This window comes from Necator americanus, chromosome IV (genome assembly GCF_031761385.1).
Source record: "Necator americanus strain Aroian chromosome IV, whole genome shotgun sequence".
In the NCBI taxonomy this organism is placed as follows: domain Eukaryota; kingdom Metazoa; phylum Nematoda; class Chromadorea; order Rhabditida; family Ancylostomatidae; genus Necator; species Necator americanus.
The window spans coordinates 31548435-31571453 of NC_087374.1; the positions used below are offsets into that span (position 1 = coordinate 31548435).

The following is a 23019-nucleotide window of genomic DNA, read 5'->3' on the forward strand; positions in this document are numbered from 1 at the left end:
AGCGACTCGAACTGTTGCAATAAATGAAGCTAGTAAGAGTTCTACTTAGATCCCAACAGCTGCTCCACTGCGCCGCTTCAACCGCAGCTGCGTACGCAACTGCACCCAGCACCAGGTCGTTTTGACCCAACCGTAACGCAACAACTGTGGTAATGCTGTTTCTGGAGCATTTTTTTAATATCTACGATTGCAGTAGCGGCATCAGATGCCATTGTTTACCGCTCACCTTCTACTAACAACGGTATGTGTGCCAACATTTGCGCTAAATATTTTAGGTCAGTTTTGTAGCTTAATGGTTCCTGTCCGGCATTACATTGCTGACTTGACACTCCTTTTTTAGTGTGGAGTAGCACGATGGGTCAAAGTCATATTAACTTCATCGGGAGTATTGCAGATACACTTCGAGAAGATGGTCATAACGTTGTGAGTTGATACTGTTTATACTTTTGGGTGAAATGTAGTTGGGAGAGGGGGGAGGGGGAAGGAACTTAGTGGCGTCCTTATTTCCCGACGCTCTAACTTACTTTTTCTTAGTAACTTATTTACATGTATAGAGAAACATGAACATGACATGAAATAAGGGCGCCACTGAGTGCCCCCCAACTGCACTTTACCCCTGTTTTTTTTTTTTAATTTTTGCGCAAAAAACATTTATGGCACGCCCAAACGCTAATAATGTTCCATTCGTAGCTCAGCAAGCACTTCACACATAATAGTTATAGCAACCGTTTCGCTTTCTCTAAGATGTAATAGGAGGGTGGCACAATTTAGTCAAAATTGTCTGATTCCAAAATTGCCTGAAGTGTTCAGTTGTCAAATTATCAACGTCTCTGTTGGAAGGTGCTTGTGCTTCTACCCTGCAGTAATAACGACTTGATTGTTATTACTCAGCAATGAACTTGCTACAGAGGAACAGGAACAGAATCCTCTAGTGGGAATCCCAACAATTGTGAAGATCAGCCAGGCCTTGTTAGATACACTTTTTTCTATCTGTAGTTCTACAAAACATTTGAATACTTAATCTAAAAAGCCATAATCAGCTCAAAACCTGGTGCAATTGCGTAAGCGATTCAGATCGGAGCGGTAGGACTAATCTATGCAGCCCGATTGGAGCAAGAGAGGGTCCCTCCTGGAGCAAAACAGCTCATTCAACTGCTACGATCGGCAACTGATCAGGTTTCAGGTCGTTCTGCCAAACTGTAAACTGCTGAAAGTATTGAACACAAAGACAGATAAAATGATTTAGGACTGATCGTGGCACTTCTGTCATGTACCACAACGCTTTTGAGCTCTTGAGTGCTCTTCAACTATCGACTTGCGCACAAGATAAAATACACTTGTTACATAGCTTCCTTACTACTTTTTTTGAAAACAATTTCATTCTTAATGACCAGCAAAAATAGTTCAGTCAAAAATGCAATAGTCAGCGGTCTTAGCCCAACTGCGGTCTTAGCCCAACTGTTAGGCAGACTGCTGATTCGTTTGGTCCCAACCTCAGGCGTATGTGAATCAACAATGTTTAAAAACTTATGGTGCAACCGAATGTGAGATCATTGAATTAATTATTATTATTATTGATAACTATTACCCGGTGCCCGAAAACATACGCTTCCTCCGTCTTATCGGAGTACTATTTCTCTGCGTTGCCACTGAAATAGTTTGAAGTAAAAAAAAAATAATGATGAAAGCATGGATCCATGCTATCATCATTATTTTTTTTTCAACAGAAACCACATGCGTCTTTGTAGCTTTATCTCTAAAGATATGAATGATAGTAATTCTCACTTTTCTCACCGTTCTAGACATTGCTGTTTGTCGAGTTCGATCCCGATTTCAAAATAAGTACTGGTACGAGACTCGTTGATCGCGTTATCAGGTACGATAATCAGGTTTTTTTTGAACTGATTGAATTTCTCCAACTATTCTAAGTTTCTGATAGGTTCTGTTTTTGCAGGTACAGTTCACCGTACCACAATTCGGCGGACTGGCGCACATTAACATTTAAGCAGCACATAGTATTCAACTCTATTTTCGGTCTCAATTTCATCGATTTGACTAAGATGCAGATTTATGCCTACAGAGTTTGCAAAGGCAATCTTTCTTCTTTTTTTTTCGTCTTGTGTACTTACAAATTTATGTAACGAACGTCTCAGGTTTATAATATAAATAAATTCTTTTTTACATTATGTGTTCATTATTTGTTCTCCTTTTCCCGTTACTGAAAACCACTTTTCTTTGAATTTAGGAATCTTGGAGAATCCCAGATTAATAAAACTGTTGCGCGATTCAAATTTCGATCTAGGAATCTTTGAGATGTTCCATAGCTGTCCTGCAGGAGTGATGGAATTAGCTGGTAAGACGCTTTCGTGTTTCTGAAGGTTCACGATATTTATCCTATTGATTCGAAGTTACAGGCATACCCAAAACTATGTTGGTGTCAGCAATAGGTGTTGGCTATCATCACTACCGACTTTTGGGAATGGAAAGACAGTCTAGTTTTGTGCCAGGTACGCTGGCGTTCCTCTAGTAACTGATCCATTTTTACAATATTCCTCTGTAATTTTTCAAGAAGTTTAGCTACTCTAACAATGTGTGGAAGTCGTATGTCGTTTTTGGAAAGACTGTACAACATCTTTATCAACGGATCTGGTGAGATGTTTTTATCAGCAGCTTCCGTATCGCTTCTGTTCACATGATCTTCAGGTTTCATTCTTGCCAACATCTATGAATACTTTGAACAGTCTTTGTTTGAGAGCAAGTTCCCTGGATTCAAGAATTTGCACAACCTTATCAAGGCACGTTCCAGTTATCTGTACTTTCCATTGATGGGTTTCTGTGACTTTCGATTTAACTTCAAGTATATTTCATTTTATTCATTACATTTTATTTATTGTCTGCAGTTTTTAAAATCTTGCTTTGGCACTGAAGCTCAAAAACGGCGTGGGAACTGCCCAAGTTCCTACGAGATACGTTAGAACGCGCCACCCTTGTACACCCTCTGGTTCACTCAGTAGCTTGAATTGGTTCAACCTGAATAGGCTGGTGATGAGGGCTCATTGATTGTCGCTCGTTAAGGCGGTGCGTTCTAAACTAACTCGTAGGAACTGAGCCCCTTTCTGACGCCTTTTTTCAGGACAATTAGAGGGGATTAATCTTGTCTAAGTTCATACTCGTAGTCTGGGATTTGAACTGTATCTTGTCCCCAAGAGACGCAAAAGCATCAATTTCGTGATATGCTACCAATGTCAGCTTACTTTTTTGGAACTATCTTCAGTGCAAACGGTGCAGTTGCATAAGTGGCTTAAATGGCTCTCGAAGCAAGGCGGAGGAGCGTGGCGGTTAGGATCGAGCGGGTAACCCTACAAGCACCATTCTTCGTTGTGGTTCGTGGTTCCACCTCGATTCCAACAGCTTTCTCCACCTTACCGCTTCGTGCGCAGCTGCTTACGCAACTGCACCGCGCTTCATGTCGTTTTGACTCTACTACTCCTGGTTTCCTTGGTCTTCGAGTCACTTCTGATGCAATGTAGAAATGTGAGAATATATTCTCGTACATGTATTCTACTAACTCTAGCTTTGTACAACTTTAAATGATCGTATCATTGCGTCCAGGATAAGACGGATTATATGTTAATGAATACAAACGAATTTACGGAATCTACGCGTCCAACTCTGCGCTCCATTCAGTACGTGGGTGGAGCGACAACACTAGATCCAAGCTCTTTGGATGATGTATGTCTTGTGCATTTTGTGGAAGAGGTGAAATTTGAGAAAGTGGTTCTCTTCATCTTATAAATTTAGGAATTCGAATGGATAGTTTCGCGCGGTACCAAAGGAGTCATTCTTTTTTCTTTAGGCTCTCTGGTAAAACCGAGCGATATGCCAGCGGATATGTATAAAGGTACGAAGATCTTTTCAAAGAAGTTTGACTCCATTTAGAAAACCAACAAAGTTGATGTTTTGAAAATTTTCAGCATTTTTGGATGCCTTTCGTACTTTCACCGATTACGTGATCTTGTGGAAGAACGATGATATATTTAATTCTACGTACTCGAACATATACTTTCGTGAATGGCTCCCCCAAGTAGACCTTCTTGGTGAACAATATTTCAAAAATTCCTAAGGAATATTCTTGAGTAAGTCTTAATTTGTTAACACATATTATAAGACACCAGGATTCAGCTGATGGACGCGTCAAGTTGTTCATAACACATGGCGGCATGAATTCAATTCAGGAAGCTCTACTCTTTGGAGTTCCGATGATCACCGTTCCATTATTTGCTGATCAGGTGAGCGATGATGCCAGCTTGACCTCTAAAATTTGTTTTCAAAACTTTCTGCTCTGCTATAATCACGTGCCCCAGGATTCGAACGCAGCAATTGCTGCAGAGCGTGGTTTTTCGATAACGCTCAGCAAGCTGTCAATTACAAAAGAGAAAATCATCGACGCTATTAACACGATACTTGGAAAAGATGGCGAAGAGAGGTAAATGACATCTTTTCTTTTCTTAGTCATTTCCATTTATTCATTCCATCTCTCCATTTACGGGTATTTTATGTTAAGTCATGTATTTATTGTTAAGTACTTACTCACAAAACGTTCGACAAGCTGCACGACTGCTGAGAGGTAGTCCTGAAGAGATGCGGCGAACAATAAAGAGACTTGCACGAATTTCCGGTTCAGAACCGCCACTGAATCATCTGAAACTGGATCTTGACCATCTTAACAACTTTCAGTACTATAATATTGATGTGTACTTGCTTATTTTTTCAGTCATACTTGTCCATATCTGGATTTGTACAAAAATTTCTTCACGAATGACAGAGTTTTACATAACTTGGAAAACAAAAATTGATTGATTTTATTCTGCATGCCACGATGGCAGTCAATGATTTTGAATAATATTCATTTTATAATATATTTGAACAAACCAAATACTAATGTGCATGTAAGTCCTTGTAATTCTCTTCTTGTAAAATTGTATTATGAATGCTCAGTTTAACAGTTTTTCTTTTAAATCGTACAAATGAAAAGTTTCTGTATCTTCTGGATCTTATTTGAAGTGTTACTGTCAGTGTTGAGTTACTTTAATTTGTCATCAAATTTGTCATCGTTCATGGTATGAACGAGCGATTAAGTAGCATGAATTTAAGGGGAAACAATGCAATTATGGTGAGATTTTTGTTCTAAAGTATTATTCGGTTGCAATGCAGCTGCTGCTCTACGGCGGCATGCAAAAAAAAATCCAAAATCCGATTAGCCTAGATTTTTAAGCTTAGAAGAATGAATTCAGTGGTGTTAGTTCGGTGGTGTTAGTTTTGCGCAATATTTGTGAAGGAAGTGAAATACGGTGTAACAATCATCACGGAGCTGTCGAATGCGTAACAATGAAATGTTTGCATACACTAATCTCATTACACTCACTAGGTCATACACAAAGATAATGTACTGTACTGTTGAGATGGTACTAGATTAGACGAGATTAAAGAAGCTGCGCGGATTTCTAAGGTCAGAGCAGGATTTTTTCTTCAAGGCACGTCAGCCTGTGGATGTAAACACTCCTTCGCCATTTACTGTAGCATTCTCTGTACGGATTTCCTAAAGGCATGTTCCAGCTACCTTTCGGCACGTTATCTCATCGTATTGTGCTAATTTATATGGTCTGCGGTGACATATCTGGTTGTGAGGTTGTGCGCCTCATCGCCGCGTTTCCTGAGGTGCTGAGCGTATCACTGCTCACTATCTGTTTGACATATCTCTTACAGGAAGACTATTCATTCTTCAAAAGAAGGCGTACTTTTCCAAGTAGCCTCTTTTAGAAACGCCTACTCAATTCCTTCTGGGTGTAAATGACATCTAGTTACTTCAGTTAAGTGGTGCATTGGACTTCAGTTATGCAGGTGTGGCTTTCTCTTTATTATTATTTTTTTTAATCTTGGTTTTTTCTTAGCCGTAGGAGTATTGTTAAGCAAATATGTATATGATGCCGTAGCTGCATTTCAAATCTTCGCGTCATCCAATTTTTTAAGCGCCAGTGGGTGTAGCGCGTCTGTAGAAGAACTTGCGTTGAAAATTATCAACGCGGTCCTGCATCGTGCGCCATTGTATATCGTCATGCATTCATTAAAGGACAGCCGGCTCTCTATCGGATTCCCAGACTACGTAAGCTAACAGCTGTCTCCTTTTCACATCAAAATGACGTTGTGCCTGAAGGGCACTTTTATTGTGAAAACTACATTTATTCAGCAGTTAGCACATATTTCTATTAATATCGGGTGCAGCAAAAGCCTCCTGCTGAAAAGTTACACTTGCGGTCTCTTTTTGCATCTTGCGTTTTGTTTCATTTACTATATGTATAAACAAACTCAAATAAATATGTATGGTGAACTCAAAAATATATTGTTCATGGTTGCAATGTTCGTGAAATAATCGCTTCTCGCAAAAACTTTGTCCTCTATACATTTCTTCAAACGACGCAATGATATGAAACTGCTAACAATACAAATGTTATGTTTATAAAAGATACTTGTTCAGAAAATGAACTAAGACTCATATCTTGAATTTTGTCAGCATTTTCTCCGCGTAGAACAAAGATAGGTATTGTATTTCTCATTGTTATTTCCAGCCTTTTAACTGAACACTGCTCCCCGCCAGCTATATTTCTGAGATGAAGCTTATCGTATTACACGGAAAAGAACAAAAAGCTTCCCATATAGGGTTACAAGAACGTCAGACGCTGAAAATACGTCGTTCGAAAACTACGTTGATGCTGTGGTGTCCGACTCCTGACTACTTATATATTTAGATTTTCTTTGGAAGGTACCAGTAGTTTTGCATTTCTGTCTAGGTGTTGTTAATGCCGAACAATACTGTTTGTACATTTTCTCAAGTATTTCCTGTATTTCTATACATTTACCTAAAATATTTCTGGACTAACATGATGTGACAGACATGTAATTAGGTTATTTTATATATATATATATATTAATATCATGAAAGTTTCTAACTAGATTTGCGCGGATCTTCCTCGACTGAGGAGAGAAATTGCGAAACAGCTATGTTGATTTATTGATTGAATGAATTCAAAAACAGTTTTGAGAGTAAGTTAACACGCCAAAGGTTAAGCATAGTTCATTCTTGTCTACTATTATCTTAAAGGCATCACCCCACGAATCTGAGGTGGTGCAGATTTTAGGTGGAGTATTCGTATACGGGATGGGAGACTACGGAGAGGGAGGTGATTCCGTCCATTTCTTCCTAATTGCCGTAAAAAACGGCCCGGAAGATGCGGCGCCGCACAAGACTGCCGCGCTCCAATCGAACCTCTTGTACAGAATAGTGCGCCAAAACGAACGAAGCTGTATCTTCCGAGCCGTTTTTTTACGGCACTTAGGAAGAAATGGACGGAATCACCCCCTCTCTTCGTAGTCTACCATCCCGTATACGAATACTCCACCTGAAATCTGCACCACCTCAGATTCGTGGGGTGATGCCTTTAAGAGCGCGAATTTTTTGAATTCAGAACTTTCTGTAATTCTTCTGGACGTCGCCATGTTGCAGAGAACCTCTCCCGATCAGAGATAAGTGCTCAGCGTGAAGCAGTTGAACTGGATGCGTGCAGCATATCTCTCCGACGTGAAGTCGTGAGGGTATCTCAGGGGTTGTGCGGAATATAAGCCTAACGATTAATAATTCACGAGACCACGCTTGATACGTCAAGGCACCAGATTATTTTGTCCTTTACATTTGGCGTTACGCAACAATTGACCTAAGTTAGTCGTACCCAGTTGGTAACAATGGTCAGCGAACGTAATGCTAATAGGAGAACATGTTATTGCTACCTGTTGTTTTCAATAACATAGCTCGCTTCATTTTTCAGATATTCAATAATTCAGCTGAATTCATAATATATATCGGTCTACGGTGGTCATTCATCAACGGACCGACTCGCATCTTAGCATTAGCTCTAAATTTAGCATAAGCTTTTTTAATGGAAAATATTGCAAAACTGTTTCGTTGATTAAACCAGTTCCCTACTAGGCTAATGCATCTCGTAGAAAATTTGCAGTGAATCTTAGGGCAACATCAAATATGTCTGGTATGTGTACAATTTTTAGTTTTATCTGTTATTCCGATTTTTGTTTCTCAGCTTCAGAAATCAAGATCATTGAGCATTTTCTCGTTTTAACGTTCAAGAGTGCACGGCGAAGTATGTTAATGTAACCAAAAGAACTTGAATCGATTGTTTCATAATTAGATTCAGTGGTTCCAACAAGTTTTAACGCAGTTGCATAAAATAAGTTTTTTTTCAGCTATTGTTCAAAAATGTCTACAATACTTTGCAGAAATTTTGCACAGATCATTGCAAGAAAGTGGCAAAAGCTAAGAATAATAAACTAAGCGAGATTAGTAAAGTATCTCAGCAGTTCTATATTGGCACACAAAACGTTTCAACCATTTGCAGAAAATCGTTATATATTAACAACAGCGTTAGAGCGTTAGAGTTACTTGCACATTTCCATTTGTTCAGCAAAATGTGACTTTTTCGCTGGAACGTGACACAGTGAGAACACAGTATTCCGTAGTGTATGTATAAGCATTCTATTCTAGAGTATTTCTCATCGAGCACTTCTTGAACTTGCTGTCTTTAGCTGCTCTTAGGAATCGATAGCATCTTTCTGATGCATGTTAATGAACTCAAGTTTCGTAGCGATCTTTCTGCCTTTAGTATAATAAATTGCCTAGAAATGCTGTCATTTTTCTGCAGCTGAATTTCCGGACAATTCCATATTTCAAGGCTTTCCATCACTTACAGCATTGCTGCGCGAAATGTGCTTGTCATCAACGGAATTGTTGTTTTCCTGTTTTGGTCATTATAAATCTTTCTCCTTAGATTTATGTGTGGGTGGGCTTCTCTTTATTTCTCTTGATTTATAGAGAGATGAAATCAAAAGATGCCATATTTCTATTATTTCTATTATTTCCTTTTCTTTTTTTCAAAGAAATTCGTGTATTATAAAGTTAACCGCTTCGAATGGAAGTGGGAAGATACTCTAGTGAAACAAACGGACTCAGAAGTGCTGGTGTTGTTACGCTAAGGTCAATTGAACTAAGAGTAACCGTTTGCGGAAGAGGAGCGCTCGAGGAAACGCTTTGTGGATTTACTGGTATAATGAGTTCGACCTTTGAAGAGCATGAATCTTTCCGAGAAATATATGCGCTTGTTTCTCTGCAAATAGACTATTACATCTAATACATTTATGCGATTGCATGGCTTTTTTTCTTCCACAGACTTGGATGGAGAGTGCTATTTATTAGTCAGATAAGAAGGGTAGATAGTCATTTTCCATCCAATCATTCCATTTTGATAGCCACTTTTATTTTACCAAGTCAAAGTTTAGAGATAATCTTCCGGAGATCGTTTGTCTATCTCCTTTTTCTCTTTCTTATTTGTCTTCTTTTTTTAGAGAGAGAAATTGATCAGAAATTCATGTTTGGCTTGGTTTTATTCTTTAATAACAACAATAGTTAATAATAAACTTAATAACAACTTAATAGGTTCAACAAACAGTTTTTCAAAATTGGTCTAATTCAAGCTTTGAAAGTGTGAAGCTTTTCTGGTTTTTTTTTCCGTCAATCGCGATCTGCTTTTGCAAAAACGTAGAGTTTGAATGAAGTACTATTTTCATCATTTTTGACCTGCTAACTTCAGGCTTTCTTTCTTTGTCATCGAGACCTTGGAAACTTTTTATTTCTTCTTTTTTTTTGGAAATTAGACAAGCTTCTCTAAACTTGCTAACACTTAAAGTAGTTCCAAAATTCCGAGATCTAATCCTCGTCGCTAGGACAGTTGAGTAATTAGCGTTGGTTGGGCTACTTTATTGAGCAAAAACAGGTACCTTAGGCAATACGAGGAAAAGGAAGGAAAGGAATTTAAATCCTTATACTCTTTAGTATACGGGTTAGTTTTTCGCCGCATTGTTGCTTTCTGTTTGCTAATCCTCACCAATCAATTTTTGGCCAAGGTAAAAGTGCCCTTCTTTTTCGAGGTCATAACGCTGCTTCAAACATTTTTCAATTATATGTCGCCATCTGGGGTGTTCTCATTTGAAATCAAAAACGTTTTATTGTGACATTTCTGTGGTATTTAGCTTTTCCATAGCGTTTTTACATAAATATACCAAATAATGCATAGTACATACATAGAAAATATAATAAATTATTGCTCACAATTTGATAGACATTACCGAGTAAATAAGTGAAGATTTTCTGACGTTGAGCCATTTACTATGCTTTAACTACATATTAAGTTTCTATACAGTATACGGTACTGTATAGAAACTGTTGCTGTACTAAAATTACTACATATTAAATTCAGCTCATACATATGTATTCCAGAGCTGCCAGGGGCATGTTAATGTGTCTCGGACGTTTGCACTAATTTGTATGCATGGTGTTCCGTCTCCTCTATGAACTACTTCACTCCATCATAATCAATTTTTTAAGTCTAAATTTAAATCGAATTAGAATTATCGCGGAGATTTGGAAGCGTTCTCAGGGAAAGAAAGCGCCTTTTTCAATCTGTACCAGTCATTTACTATATAATTAATAACTACTATAATCTTTCATAATGCATAAATACTATACATAATAAATTATTGCTCACAATTTGATCAAACGGAGAGAGAGATCATTTTATCTGCAATCTGCAACAATGTACTGCAATATTTTTCGTGACTATCAAACATTCCTAATCAAAGCAACGTTTTTAGTGTAATACTCCTCCAAAGTAGACAATATCTCTTCTTTTTGTGTGAGGAACGCAATGAACAATGATCGATGTGAGTTTCATTTGTAGCGTTTGGGGTGGTGTAGGTACCGTCCACTTTTGGGAAAGATTGATCTTAGGACATACCAAGGGCATCCAGCCTCTGATCCGCTACACGAAGTTCGATTTAGATCTTCTATGACGATATTATTGTAAACAACATAGAGGAGGTCACTTCTAAATGGGATGAGTTTTGTTGATTGTTAAAAAAGCTTTTTCAAATAGCGTAAATAGCGTTGTTTTGCCTAGGAATGTATTGCGAAGTCTTGTACAATAGGGGAGATACAGTATAGGAGAGCTATTATGTGCAGTTGCTGCATGAGTGAGTACAAAATCGTTCCTCCTTATTTTCAGGCTTTTTTTTGCTCTCAAATGAGAAGCCACAATAGTTGTGTGCGAGTTCTTTGAACTAATTTTAAAATTTTGTAAAATATTTTCTTTACTTCTTGCTGTCTTTTTGTATTATTTCGGATATCTCTTTTGTTTTTTTTACCAGCCGTAGAGCACAGTCTGTTAGTGTTAAAATGAAACAAGTTAGCAAGCAAATATATATATATATATATACATGTAGTTGGTTAAGTTGGCCGACATTTAGTTCCTAGTTTAGTTCGAAATACTACACTTCGTTATAGTTTTAAACGAAACTTCTGCCTTTTATATTAATTTGTCACTAGATTGATCTGTTGTGCTTTATAATTCACTTAAAAAGTTGTTACAGGTTCCAGAAAAAATTGGTGAATATTCTTCTTTCTCGAGAATTATTATGACATATGGCACGTGTTTCGCAAACAAGATCTCTATTTACAACCGCGAACAAGCGTGCGACCATACTGTAGGGCACGATGTGTCCGTAAGGCTCAGCAGACGTTCTTTCTTGAATGTGTTGAGGACATGTCAACTGGTGTTTAATTATCGCCCTGTCGGCTGAATATTCCCTCTTGGACTTTTTATAGTTGGTTGTTATTCCCTTCTACATGTGTTCTGACGAGCTGAACATGGATCTCTCCTCTCTCGAAAACATAAGGACACGTTAATTCTCATTTACATCGTGTGTTTTGGCTGTTTTCTTGTAAATTTCATCAATTAGTAATTCACTACAACTCCGGAGAAACTTCTTCTTCCTTTTAAGAGCGCTAAGATGACCATACTGGGCTGTTTTTTCTAAATGTAGGAGTTCTGCACTTGCACTAAAAGGCAAACATCCTGTTTTTAAATGTAAACAGAGCTTATAATCTGTGAAAATCGTCGCCTTATCTCGAAATAGCAGAATGCCGCTAATCATCGAGCACCGGAAATGATTGCGTCTCGATTGCACTCTTATCGCTACGCGAAGGCTGCCTTAGAAGCAATACAATTTCCGTTGCTAGTAGTCAATTTTTTCTTGGAACCTTACAATTTTTGACAGATAGATCTTAGAGCAAGTTCGTTCGTAACACAAAGTATTACTGAGAACTCCGTTTCAAATCCTTTTTTTTTCCAACGCGAATCTCGCTACTTTTCCCGCGTAGAAATCGTTTACTAAATGGTGCGAACGCTTCGAATTCAACCTCACGATACCTTTGGACAATGGTGCAAAACTCTTTGTTAGTCGAAAACAAATAACCGGTTATTGTTGTTTTCAGAAATGGTTTTGAGTTTGTGTTACATATTCAAAACTACACGGAGAAACCACGTTACGAAAAAAAGTCGAACAGCCACAAATATCGTGTTTTCCTACGTGAACTCCGATTTAAAATTACAGTAACATATCGTAGGGGTGCTACTTATATACATATACATATATAGGCTGGAACATCAAAGGAAATACCTTGTTGATGTGTTTTGCTGGAAGAGTGTAACAATATTTTTTCTACAATATATAAGGAGGAAAAGGTGATCTTAGTGCAAATTTTACTGGACTTGGCTCCTTCCATGAAATCCTCCATAGATATTCCAATGTACGATTCAAAAAGTGACTGTCAGTCTCGTTTTATGAACGTATAGGAGATGAAGGATGTACTTTCTGATATTCATTTGACGCAGTGACAGTTTTCAAGCCCCCGCTGTTCTCCTTTATTGATTAATTTTTGACTTATTCTCTTCTTTGACTTATGTAATTGTTTGACTTAGCCGCATGTCGCTACCATACGTGTCTGCCTGCTCACGGTCAGGTAAAAGTACCATGTATGAGTAGTTGTTTAATTATCTGGTATTTTATGATAATTTTATTAGGTACCTTAATTGGTTTATCGTAGATTTTATAGTTCTTTTTTCAAAAATCTCTTTCTTTGTCTTTTTGTCTTTTTTTTTGTTTTTGTCTTTGTCTTAGTCTTTTTTTTTAAAATTTGGTTGTAATTATATATGTTAAATTCATGCGGTTTTTTGTTTGCTATCACTTTGTTTTCTGTTCTAAATGGGAACCAAAATTTTTTTCTTGGGTAAAAGAATGGTCCAGTGACCGTATATGTACCGCTACGGGTACATTCTGCTGTGACCTAGCACCACTATACTTTGTTGGTGCTTTGTTCGTTACGATAGCTCCTCAAACATGAACATGAGGGTGGGAATTTTTATTTCTGAGAAAATGAGACTATAGAGGAATGAGGAATCAACAGAGATATTATACTGTATGAGTTATTTATACACATCTAACACTAATTTGCTACTAATTATACTAGTAGTTTTTTTTTGCATTTGATATGGTTCAAGCAATGTATTTCTAACCTACGTATTTGATCAATAACCATGAAATACACATTTGTTGCCACGTTGACACAACGATTTTCGAACGTATTAATTGCGCGAATTTGACGCTACTGTGTGAGATTCGTGGCGCACGATTTCAAGCCACATTAGTCAGCGACGATTTGTTGGTATATCGCCACTTCGGTGGCCAGTTTCATGAACGATGAACAACGTCCGATCAAGAGTTCGAATTAACCAAACGAAGGACGTCATTTTGTCCAACATTTTGCGGTAGATGTTACGGTAGAGTTAATGTGGCGTTAGGATGTGACCGTTTTGTTGTCAGCGGTGACAGCGATTACGGTATGCCTATTCAAATTTTTCTACGTGACGAGGAAATTTTGCGTGGGAAGTTCCTGAAGTTTCTCGTCGATGCTTTGTAAGGTGTTGTTTTATCAGTAGTTATTTTAATGGAAATGCGACATTTCAGAGCAATTCAGGACGATTCGCGACTTTTCTGTTTTCATTGCATTTTTTCCCCCGAAGGAAAGAAGACAGGTAATAAAAATAATCGCCAACTTCATTTTGAATTTGTTGACTTTTCTGCATGGACAGAAAATTCTAAACGACTTTTACGGCTTTTCTTTGCGAGTCCTGTGATTTGATGACATTTGAAGGAATACCTGAAAAAATCTCACTTTTTTTTGTCGACGAAAAGCCTTTTTTAAAAGCAAAACATAAGAACCGAAAAAGGCCCGTATGACCACATTGGATTCGACGGAAATGAGGATTTTCTCATAAACCATTGATGAATGCTTCAACGGGACGTAATTGATCCGGGTAGGATTCGTGGAATTCAATGACTTGGATCATTCGTGGGTGAACTGAGAGGAAAAGAGAATTGAAAAATACTCTCATCACATCTCTTCCCGTTTTTTTTTTTTTTGTGAAATATTTGTTGTATTGGTATAACTAGGCACATAGATACCAAATTACGCAAATTTCCTACTTAACACCGCGTGTTCAGTAGAACTCTAGAAACAACGGGTGTTTTAAGAACCTAATTTTACTATTGCAATTTTTCTATTGTTACTGTTGTTTCTATTGATCACTATTCTAATTTTTCCATCAGATTTCAAATTTTCCTGGAATTTTCTTTTTAAATTTAAATTTTTCTATCAGAGTTTGGATTGATTTTGGTGGTTATGATACTAATAAGCGCACATCTGTTTCACATACCATTCAACAGCCACTTGCTAGCATCGAAGAAGTGATATGTACCGGTTCGGCCACACATACGGTCGTTCGATATGTCGACATCTTTTGGTGAAAGATTTTTGAATATTTGAACAATATCACGGACACATATCCAAGCTTTTTCTCATATTCACAGATTCGCAGCGTCGCTCAGGCGCCACATTGCCCTATAAACGTAGGATTATTGCATGTGTTTGCAATTTTCACATCGCTTAGGTGTCTCGTATTTAGTAGTTTTTTTTCAAACCTTGAAGATATTTTTTTAAGAGAGTTTTCAGTTTGAAAGTTCTCATATGACTAAAGAATGTAGTTCTTAGTTCCAATGTATTCTGTTCGATGATTTTCTCAAAATTGAATGTGGTAGGCGTTAGCAGAGATAATTGCTCAAATTGTCGACGATCGTCACTCGCTCCTCATGAAAAAATACCTAGAAATGTGTGAAAGAGTTTGCTGATGCGATGAGGAAAAGAGGCTAATATAGCGGTTGCGTACATTGCAGTTAATCGGACGTCATAGTAGATCGAAGATGGCGAACTTGGATGATATTTCATATGCATGACGTAGAAGTGCAAGTAGGAGGCCACCACATATAAATATCTTTTCAGTTGCCCTTCCTTCTCACATGCTTATTTTTTCCTCCACGAATCCCTCTACGATTCTGCGATTCCTAAAACAGTACTGATTGTGTCGTGCCATCGTCAAAAGAAATGTACTCGTCTTTTGAAGGAGAGTTGTACTTTTTATCGATAATTAACTCAATTTCAGTTAAAATGAGAGTCATCTTTCTATGGATTATTTATTTATTCTATTCATTTAAAAAATAGATGATTGCTTGTGTTTAATGATCCGGCATTTTCATCCTCATCCCTTTGAATATATTTTTATAGAATAGAAAATAAATAAAAAAATAAGATAAATAAAATAATAATGAAATAAATTTGCGCTTCTACTATGCGATATTGTGTGACCAGCTCTGGATATTGATATTATTGGAAATGCGGTTTTGTTCAGTGATTAATGAACGAAAGGTGAACTTTTGATTTTTTCTAAGATTTCCTAAAGCGGTCTTCCAAGTTGTTCGAGCTTGTATGCGTTTTCGAATGGCTGACGAAGTGCTTGTACAAATTTACCACCGAGTAAATTATGAGCCAATGAAGTTTTAAAAATTAAAATCTAAAATTGTAATACTAGACTAAGATTAATGAAGTTAGGGAGTGACTGAGTAAAATGACTAAGTTTTTATGTTGTCGTGTTTTCGTATTTGGTTCTATTTCTTAGTTTTTTGCATTCTTTTTAGTTTTTATTGTGTTTCGTTTATTTCCTTTTTTTGCAGCTAATTCTGGTCATTGGGCTTCGGTATTGCTCCGGTCTACTTAGACGATATTCCTCATTTAGGCAGACAGGCAGCAGGCAGGCAGCCTCAAAGGGCGGTACTAAGTTAAAAGCATCACCCCACGAATCTGAGGTGGTGCAGATTTCAGGCGGAGTATTCGTATACGGGATGGGAGACTACGGAGAGGGGGGTAATTCCGTCCATTTCTTCCTGATTGCCGTAAAAAAAGCCCGGAAGATACGGCTTCATTCGTTTTGGCGCACCATTTTGTAGAAGAGGTTCGATTGGAGCGTGCCAGTCTTGTGTGGCGCCGCATCTTCTGGACCGTTTTTTACGGCAATTGGCAAGAAATGGACGGAATTACCTCCCTCTCCGTAGTCTCCCATCCTGTATACGAATACTCCACCTGAAATCTGCACCACCTCAGATTCGTGGGGTGATGCCTTTAAGCCAATTGCGCAGTTAAGCCAAATTGAGCTAATGAGCTGCAGGAACGTTTACAATTAAGTTTGACACCCTTTTTCGCTGTGAACTTAGAGACTCCGCTCCGTCGTTTTTTTGGAACCGAAACTTTTGGAATTTTAGTAATGGTGTTGGGATGATCTTTGTAGCAATCTTTTTCTACAATTAAGTAAGAAACCCGAGATTGCGTTTATCTGCTTTTATCTCGATCACAATATTTTATTTTAATGTCTAATGGTTTTGAATAGAAAGTTCAATGATGTTCGTTAGCATGAGTATCCGTACTTTGAAGTGGTTCTGAGCGAGACGGAAGTTCCTCTGCTTGTTGGTGCTGTTTTTTTTTTTTAAATTGGAAAGGGGCGTTACTTGTAAGTGATGAAACTTAAACTGAATATCTCGTTCAGTAGCAGGATTTTCCATTAATGGCTCCATAAACAAAGTCCTCATCAGTAAATTTATTCCGAACTAACCTTTTTCTAGCGATTTCTCGTAACTAGTACTATTTTCTATTTTACCACTCTCATAAAGCACAGAACTGTTTTTTTCTTGGTATCCACTCACTTCTTTTTCGTGGAATTCTTGGTGTTTTCCAAGGTTTTTAAAAATTTATGTGAATATTAATAGCATATAATATTAAGACGTTCTATTTAGTATTAAGAATAATTGTATACATTAAAATATTACATATTTTTAAAATTAATGCGTGTATTTAGAAAGCACGTGATGAATGTAGAATCGCGATGAATCACATTATTCAGAATGAGATATTCTTTTAAAAATCTTTTGGATTCAGGACTACATTCAAATTCGTTAATGAAGTTCGTTGGATTTTGTTGCTCTTTTATTGCTACACCTATTATATTTACCGTATTCTTTTTTTTAGCGACATCCATCGCTTTTTTTTTCTAATCGTCTTGCTTAGCCTCCTTTTAGATCACTCCTCTTCCCTTTTCGGCCCTCGTTATCCTTTTCACGAGTCCTCCACCGTTTAAAACTTGTGGCCTGTGTCATTCGAAAAATCGGACACATCTACCATTTCCATGTATCATCATCTGGCTTCATAGACAGTTCTTTATTATCGGCGGCTCTGATGCGATTCGTGTTCTCATTTATCATCTGCGCTCAGCGCCTTCAACCCCCATACATCTCGTCGTTCCCGCCCTCATGTTGCCAAGTTCGTGGGAATACAAATTGTCATTGTCCTTCACAGACACACGCACAACATACACACGGCAAGTTTGAATCCTTGCGCAACATCGTGGTGACAAAAACCGAAACATGGGCATGAGAGCGGTAGGTCCTTTCCTGAGAATCATTTCCGCCCGTCAGGGAAAGCAGTTCGTGGCCAAAAGAGTTCTGTTGTGGTGCTTCCTGTTCTTTTCTAACGGTTTCACCTATCTGAGAGGTTTCCTTCTGAGTAAATCCGTTTCTGTCGATCCCAACGCGGTCTTACTGACCTTATTTGGTTCTGATATTCGCTTAAAAATGTTTCTCCTAAAAAAAAGAAAAAGATTCATGTCAGAGAATGTCATGTTCATGTTAACTCAAATGTAATTAGATCTTAGACCGAACATTGATGTCGGAGAACCTTCAATGATCGCTGCATCCGCGTTCAAGCGGAAATGAACAGTAGCAATTATGTGGTGTGTTCAAGATAATTGATATGCACTTGTGAGAATGTTAGCCCAATACGGATATGAAATCTCCCACGATTACACTATTCGTACTTTTTCAGCGCTGACGTTGTCCAGTACATGGGAATCTTCGCATTTCGGTTGATGCGGCGTGAATCATTTGACGTCAGGTGATTTTTCAACGACGATGTCTAGACGGAAGTTTTGTTACATGTATGTAGCCCATATGAAGGGAGAGATGACGCAGAATTGTTGGAGAATGTATGAATTCTTTCAGCTGTGTGCCTCTTTTGATTTCAATGCTACTTTTCTTCGTTTTTTCATTCCATTTTTCGTCTTCTCTTCTTTCTTCCTCTTTCTCTTTCTTCTTTCTTCGCTCTCTTTCAAATCTCATTATTCCTTTCCCTCAACTTTCTCTAGCTTTCCCCTTTACTCTTCCATTTCTCTAATCCCACCAGTTGTCGCTATCCTCGTTGTTATGATCGTCTCTTAATTTTTCTGCTTCCTTGACTCTTAGCTCTCTTCTTATTCCTAGGTATGTTCTACTGTTTGAACTACTTTTTTTATCTTTTTCCTGTACAAAATTATTCTTCATATTTCTGTGACTTTCTTTATTTCATTTTCTTCTTCTCTTCACTTTTTTCTTTCGAATCTTTTGCTTTTCTTGAGCTCTTCCCTTCCACCTCTACTTTTCATGTATTTTTTTTCTGGCTAAAATTCTCCCGCCTTGTCTCCCTCTTTTTTCCTTTTCCTTTTGTTTCCTCTTCTTCTATTTTTTCCAATCTTGTTTTTTTTTCCGTTTGTATGCAACTTCTTTCACAATTCGACATTTGCACGAGTTCTAGGTTACTTCTCTCCTTTGTTATTTCTCTTACTCATTCACTTATCTGTACTCTTTTTTTTCGCCCTACCTCTCCCTGTTCTTTTTTTTTTCTACATTTCTATTTTTACGTCCTCATCTTAATTTACTTCCTTATGCTATTTTCAGTTTCGCCAACTTTTTTTTTCTGATTAGCATTAGCATTTGCTCTTTATTGCATGCTGACTTGTGTTACCTTAGTAACCATTTCTAAGGTTGGAATGGAACAGTTGATGACAAAGTCTTGTAACTAGTGCTTCGAAAAGCTCGTTTCATTTCAATTTTCGGTAGGTTCGCTATTGTTTCTGTGGCTTTCTGTGTTTCTGTAGAGAAAAGCGCAAATTTCTGTACCCTCTTCTAGCCTGAAGATACTAGATTTGGAGTTTTTATGTCCTTGGATCGTATGACTGCGGAGAGGTGTTCCCTCGCGAATGGATCATGTTACCTTTTTCTCGAGACCTAAGGCTGATAAAGCGATGTTTTCGCTTCAGAACGCGCTTCGATCCAATTTTAAGCTGCACCCCTTTTGTCGAACGATAGAATCCTTTTCGTAGACGCAATTAATCATCTTGCGGTTCGAGAGGATTCGATGGCAATTTCCTGTTCTCTAATTGACACGGGTTTTCCAGCATTTTCTTGGCTTCGTGGTGCTATTTACGTCGTTTCGGTTATGGTGGCCTCTGTTTATGCTACACAAAGCAGCACAATTTTGTGACTACGTAGGTGTGACTTGCCACTGGGCGATTATCGCCTCATTGTGCTCCCACGATTTAATCGTATGCTTATGCTCGTAACGTTTGATGTGTCGATAGAAGCGAGAGCGCAGTCGTTAGAACAATGAGCGATTAGAAGCGGTGATTGGGGGGAAATTGCAAAACTTTTGCATGGAACGTTGAAGCAATCGATTAGCGCTGATCTTTCGGAGTGCTCTTGATTAGCGGGACTTCGGGGGTTTTCTTGCCATCATCTTTTTATCCTTATTCTTGGGTTCTTTTCCGACTATTTGCCATAAATCTTGCAACCTTGGTGACTAGAATAAATAGAAATGTAACTTGAGTAGAGGATTAGCCATTTTCAAAAGAAGCACCTATGCAGAATTCGCTGATTCGCTGACGTTTGGAGGATATGGGTTGTGAGCGTTTGAGATAACGTTGGAGCATTTCTTGAGTTCGTGCTCGATCCAAAGATAAACTTCAACAGCTGAAATTATAAATTAATTAAGAAATTAACTGAAATTTATTCTATATGTATAAATGATCATAGATATATAATACAGGCTTATATAATGTATAATATCTAATGTAGTACGTAGATTTCATCTTTAAATACTATTAATAAATAAAGTAAATTTGACTAAAATGTCTGGCGCTAATTAATCCGCTTCGAATGCGCCACCATGTTCACTTTTATTCGGAATCGTTTGAGGTTTATGCACGCGTAATTGGCCTTGAAAGTAATAAATATAAATAATAAATATGAAGTATATATAAAAAATAAGAAAATAAATAATAAACGTGTGCATATAAATATTACTTTTCAACATTTTCAATATCTTAGCAATCTCCTCTGTTGTAATGCATCCATAGAAATCGGACACGAACTTATACGAACAATGATCTTCTGCTGTTTCAAACGCCAATAGCATTTTTTGATTTTCTGCGTACGTTCGCTCGTGGAAATATCCAGGAGGGAAGGAAAAAATATTCAAAATAAATCCTAGCAGAGGATATTTTTTGGTGTTTAGGAATGTAGCAGCTCAGACATTCCTGAGAATGCTGAATTACAAAAAAGTACTAAAGAGGGTGGTCATTTCGAATCTACTAGTAGTTGATTATTATTATTAATGTATATGTAGCGACTTAATCCAATTCTTTATTCAACTGACCTCTGAAGTTTTTTAAAGATGCTTTTAGCAGCATCGAAAGAGTACGTAGTCTTTTGTCTAATCATAAAAACATTAGAAAAAGGTTTATAAGATGCCTGTATGGCGTATAATTAGATAATATTAACACCATTTATTACGATATAGCTAGAATTATAATAATAGTTAATGGTAATAATAGAAATTTACCAATAATCTTTACTAATTTTAACAGTAATGGAATAGATGGAGTGTTTTTTTTTAAATAATAATAGAACAATATTTTTCTTTGTAATAGCGGTATTTTTTTTTTTTGCTCAATAGTTGGTTTCATCTGTTCAAGGAGTTTAACTGACGCTATTATACGTCAATGCTAATAGCTTTCGTTTTTCTCCATAATTATAATCCAGAGAAAATGTCGCTGAGAATGTGATCTTCACTAATTTAATGAGGAACGCATGCTGTTGTATTTATTTTTCATAACAGTAGTAAATTGATGTGATTGCTCCTTAAAGTTTCGTAATGATAAGAGAGAAAATTTTTTGGAACATTCCATTTCTTTAGAAGTTTTTCACAGAGGAATCTAAGAGGTTTTTTATTGACGTGACAGCAACGAATAACAATGCAAAATTCTGTGATCCCTGTCGGAAACTGTTTCTGAAATTGCTTGATTCGCTTTTCATAAACCGTAAGCTTTGGAGAATTCAGCTATCATGGATTAGTTTGTTTCTGGTTTAAATGTGTGCAGGAAATCGTCGCCATATGCAGCGTTTGAAAGATTTTAGATAAGGAAAATGAGTGTCAGCTTGACTTTATCGCGAGGCAGCACATGTTTTTTTTGGAGATTTTCCAAAATCCAGCTGATATTCGGGCGTGTGCAACACGCGAAATTGCAACTTTCACACTGGATCCACCATCCTCCGTGTCGTCTTCCTTACTTCCCGTTTTCATCATCGCAGAAAAAAAGCACTACTAGGCCACGCCCGCCTCCACGTCCTAGGCGTGCGTCATGCGTTGCACTAAATGCGGAGACGGCAGCGATATGAGGTCATTCACCGCTACCGTACTTCGGGAACTGCACTCTTTCCCATGTCGCCAGTATGGTGCGAACACCGAAAGCCTCGAAAGTCTTTCCATCGGCAAGTCACTGAGGCGACTGTTTGGGAATTACACAATTTCTTCTGAAGGCACTTGTATAAGGGGTACTTAAGACTGGGACATACCTTTTCTGCGTTTATTTCCTTTTCCAGGAGCGCTACTTTTTCGTGATTTGCATCTTATAATATCTGGATTTAGTCGATCAGCTGATATGATCTTTGCTGAAGAAGTTCAATTTTTCAAGTGTCATGTATGGTTTGCAGGGTTTTTGATTTCTGCGTTCCTTTCTCATTTCGTGATTGCTGTTTTCTTTGTTCCGCTCCGCTTTCCAATTTGTGCGTCGTTGTTTTATCACCTTGTTAATGGCTCTTTTATAGGTAGAACAATCCAGAAAATTATTCCTGTCCTGTTCTGTAGAATTAAATAGAAAATAAGGGAGCAAAAAATGAGAGGTGGTTAGATTTTGTAGTTTCATACGCTACATGGACAAGATTTTGTTGGTTTCAAACCACTGTTGAGATGAATATTGCGGTTCTTTTTTCATTTCTTCGTCGGTTCATTTCTCCATTGTTTCATTTCTTCGTTGTTTCATTTCATTTCTCCTCGTTGACCGATTAGGTCCCTTTCTGAGAACATATAAATTAGATTTTTTCGCTTGGTTTCTTCCTAGATAAACTCTATGGTAGTAACAGTAATAATATTTCTCAGTAGCTAAAATTTTTCTTTCTTATTAAAGTAAATAGAGAGTCGTCGATGTTTTCTTGTTTTCTCATATATTCATTCGTTTCTATGTTCCATTCATTTTCAATTCTTATACTGTGAGGTAATGAGTCACAATATGGATAGTCACCTCATACTACGAGAACAACTAGTTAAAAACCAACTGTCTCGTACTGTGTTCCATTACCGTAACCAGTTGAATGCTCATTTTTGCTGTTCACAGCTCGAAAAAAAGCGTACGACACCAAACCTCTGACCTATGATATGAAATAGTTATCAAAACGAACTTAAATATTTTGTAA

At 37.5% G+C, this 23019-nt stretch overlaps 1 protein-coding gene across 2 annotated transcripts; it reads left to right on the top strand.

Annotated features, from left to right (window-relative positions):
• Positions 1 to 205: 205 nt before the first annotated feature.
• Positions 206 to 6790, top strand: RB195_003372 (uncharacterized protein; the record flags this gene model as incomplete). 2 transcript variants are annotated; one of them, XM_064200999.1, is made up of 15 exons in its annotated part: positions 206 to 275; positions 341 to 423; positions 1803 to 1876; positions 1955 to 2091; positions 2246 to 2353; positions 2415 to 2507; positions 2578 to 2649; positions 2704 to 2795; positions 3613 to 3732; positions 3802 to 3901; positions 3975 to 4097; positions 4183 to 4289; positions 4365 to 4486; positions 4584 to 4754; positions 6718 to 6790. In XM_064200999.1, 15 exons carry the CDS (start codon positions 206 to 208, stop codon positions 6788 to 6790), a joined length of 1545 nt encoding a protein of 514 aa, XP_064056879.1. The 2 variants fall into 2 exon arrangements, with proteins under 2 accessions (XP_064056879.1, XP_064056880.1); XM_064200998.1 differs by lacking the exon at positions 6718 to 6790 and having other exon boundaries at positions 4584 to 4860.
• Positions 6791 to 23019: the final 16229 nt, after the last annotated feature.